The sequence below is a fragment of the Lathyrus oleraceus genome, chromosome 2, assembly GCF_024323335.1.
Source record: "Lathyrus oleraceus cultivar Zhongwan6 chromosome 2, CAAS_Psat_ZW6_1.0, whole genome shotgun sequence".
Lineage (NCBI taxonomy): Eukaryota > Viridiplantae > Streptophyta > Magnoliopsida > Fabales > Fabaceae > Lathyrus > Lathyrus oleraceus.
This window is the reverse complement of record NC_066580.1, coordinates 421,343,164-421,344,955: the sequence shown is the minus strand read 5'-3', so window position 1 is coordinate 421,344,955 and position 1,792 is coordinate 421,343,164. Positions and strand designations below refer to the sequence as shown.

At 41.4% G+C, this 1,792-nt stretch overlaps 1 protein-coding gene across 1 annotated transcript; it reads right to left on the bottom strand.

The window, feature by feature from the left end:
* Positions 1-889: 889 nt before the first annotated feature.
* Positions 890-1,537, bottom strand: LOC127123520 (uncharacterized). The gene has a single exon (XM_051053731.1). The coding sequence runs from the start codon at positions 1,535-1,537 to the stop codon at positions 890-892; it is 648 nt and encodes a 215-aa protein (XP_050909688.1).
* Positions 1,538-1,792: the final 255 nt, after the last annotated feature.

Below are 1,792 nucleotides of genomic sequence, written 5' to 3'. Positions count from 1 at the left end.
CTTTTCATTCTTTATTACCGTTGTGTCCCCTTTTTTGGGTACCACGTGGACTGGACTTACCCAAGAACTATCGGAGATAGGGTAGATTAGACCTGCATCCAAGAGTTTTACAACCTTTTTGCGCACTACTTCTTTCATGGCTGGGTTAAGTCTTAGTTGCGGTTGCACTACGGGTTTGTGGTCATCCTCCATTAAGATCTTGTGCATGCAAACATTAAGGCTTATACCTTTTAAGTCTTCAATTGCCCATCTGATTGCACCCTTGTATTTTTTTTAGCACAAGAATGAGTTCTGCCTCTTGGACGCTCTGTAGACTAGCATTAATGATGGCTGGACATTTTTCTTCAGTGTCTAGAAATACATACTTCAGATTCACCCCTTTTTTGGGTTCTTCAGTGACATCGGATGGTGGTGGGCTTAGATCTTCCCATCGGTGTGGTCTAGATCTAATCCATTCAGGTTGTTTTTCCATAAGAGCAAGCACCTCAGATTCTTCTTCATCTTTATTACTTTCAAAAATGGACAAGCTTAAGACCCGGTTTAGAGGTGACCGGGGTCTATGCTGGTCATTTTCTTGAGCAATTACTTGGTCGATTATTTCTATAGTGTTGCTTGTGCCGACATCATCTTTGTATTGCATGGTATTCCTCACATCTATCTTTAACTCTTCATCATATACCTTGAGGGTCATAGTTCCTTCCTCAATATCTATCATACATCGTCCTGTTTCCAAAAAGGGTCTTCCCAATATGAGAGGGATCTCTTCATCCTCCGGCATCTCTAAAATGACGAAGTCGACTGGAAAGACAAACTTGTCAATTTTCACAAGAACATCTTCCACAATACCATAGGGTCGCCGAACTGAGCGATCCGTAAACTGAAGGGTCATTCAAGTGTCTTGAACAGAACCGATGCCTAGCTTCTTATAGATGGATAGTGGCATCAAACTTACACTTGCTCCTAAGTCAATCAGAGCCTTCTTGAATTTTCGATCACCAATAGTGCAAGAAATAGTAACTGATCCCCTGTCTTTCTTTTTCACTGGTATTTTCATGCCTTGGAGAACGGCACTGCATGTTTCAGTCAGGATAATCGGTTCAGTATCAGTGGAACGCTTCTTGGAAATTATGTCTTTCATGAACTTGGCATATATTGGCATTTGTTCCAATGCTTCCGAAAAAGGGATATTGATTTCGAGTTTCTTGAACATTTCCAGAAATTTCTCGAAATTCTTCTCATGTTGATTCTTCTTCTTCTGTCGTGGAGGGTAAGGAAGTTTGATTATGAGTTTAGGAACCTTTTCCTTATCCTGGACAGGAGGTGGTATTGCTTCTTCATCTTGGACTTTTGTTTCCTTGATTTCTAAATCCACCTCTATTAATCCATCTTTTTCGATATCATTAACCTCGGTTGACTTTCCACTTCGGGTTGTGACAGCGTTAACAGTGTTATGTTCCCGCGGATTTGTTATCGTACCACTAGGTAGGGTTCCAGGGGCTTGAGAGTTGGATGCTAACTGTTGTGCTATCTGTCCCATATGAACTTCGAGATTTTTGATGGAGGTTGTGGTGTTTTTCTGATTGGTCTTTGTCTCTTCTTGGAACTGTATACTGTGGGCTGCCAACTTTTCAATGGCAATCTCCCAATCAGCCTTTTTAGGTGCCTGTTGTTGTTGTTGCTGATACTAAGTCTGATATTGCCCTGTACCTTGTTGCGGAACATTCCCTCTCTGATTTTTCCAGGAGAAGTTTGGATGATTCTTCCAACCTGGGTTATAAGTGTTAGAGTAGGG

Excerpts from the sequence above, each read along its gene's own strand:
- LOC127123520 (XM_051053731.1), bottom strand. The coding sequence starts at position 1,537 with ATGGGACAGATAGCACAACAGTTAGCATCCAACTCTCAAGCCCCTGGA.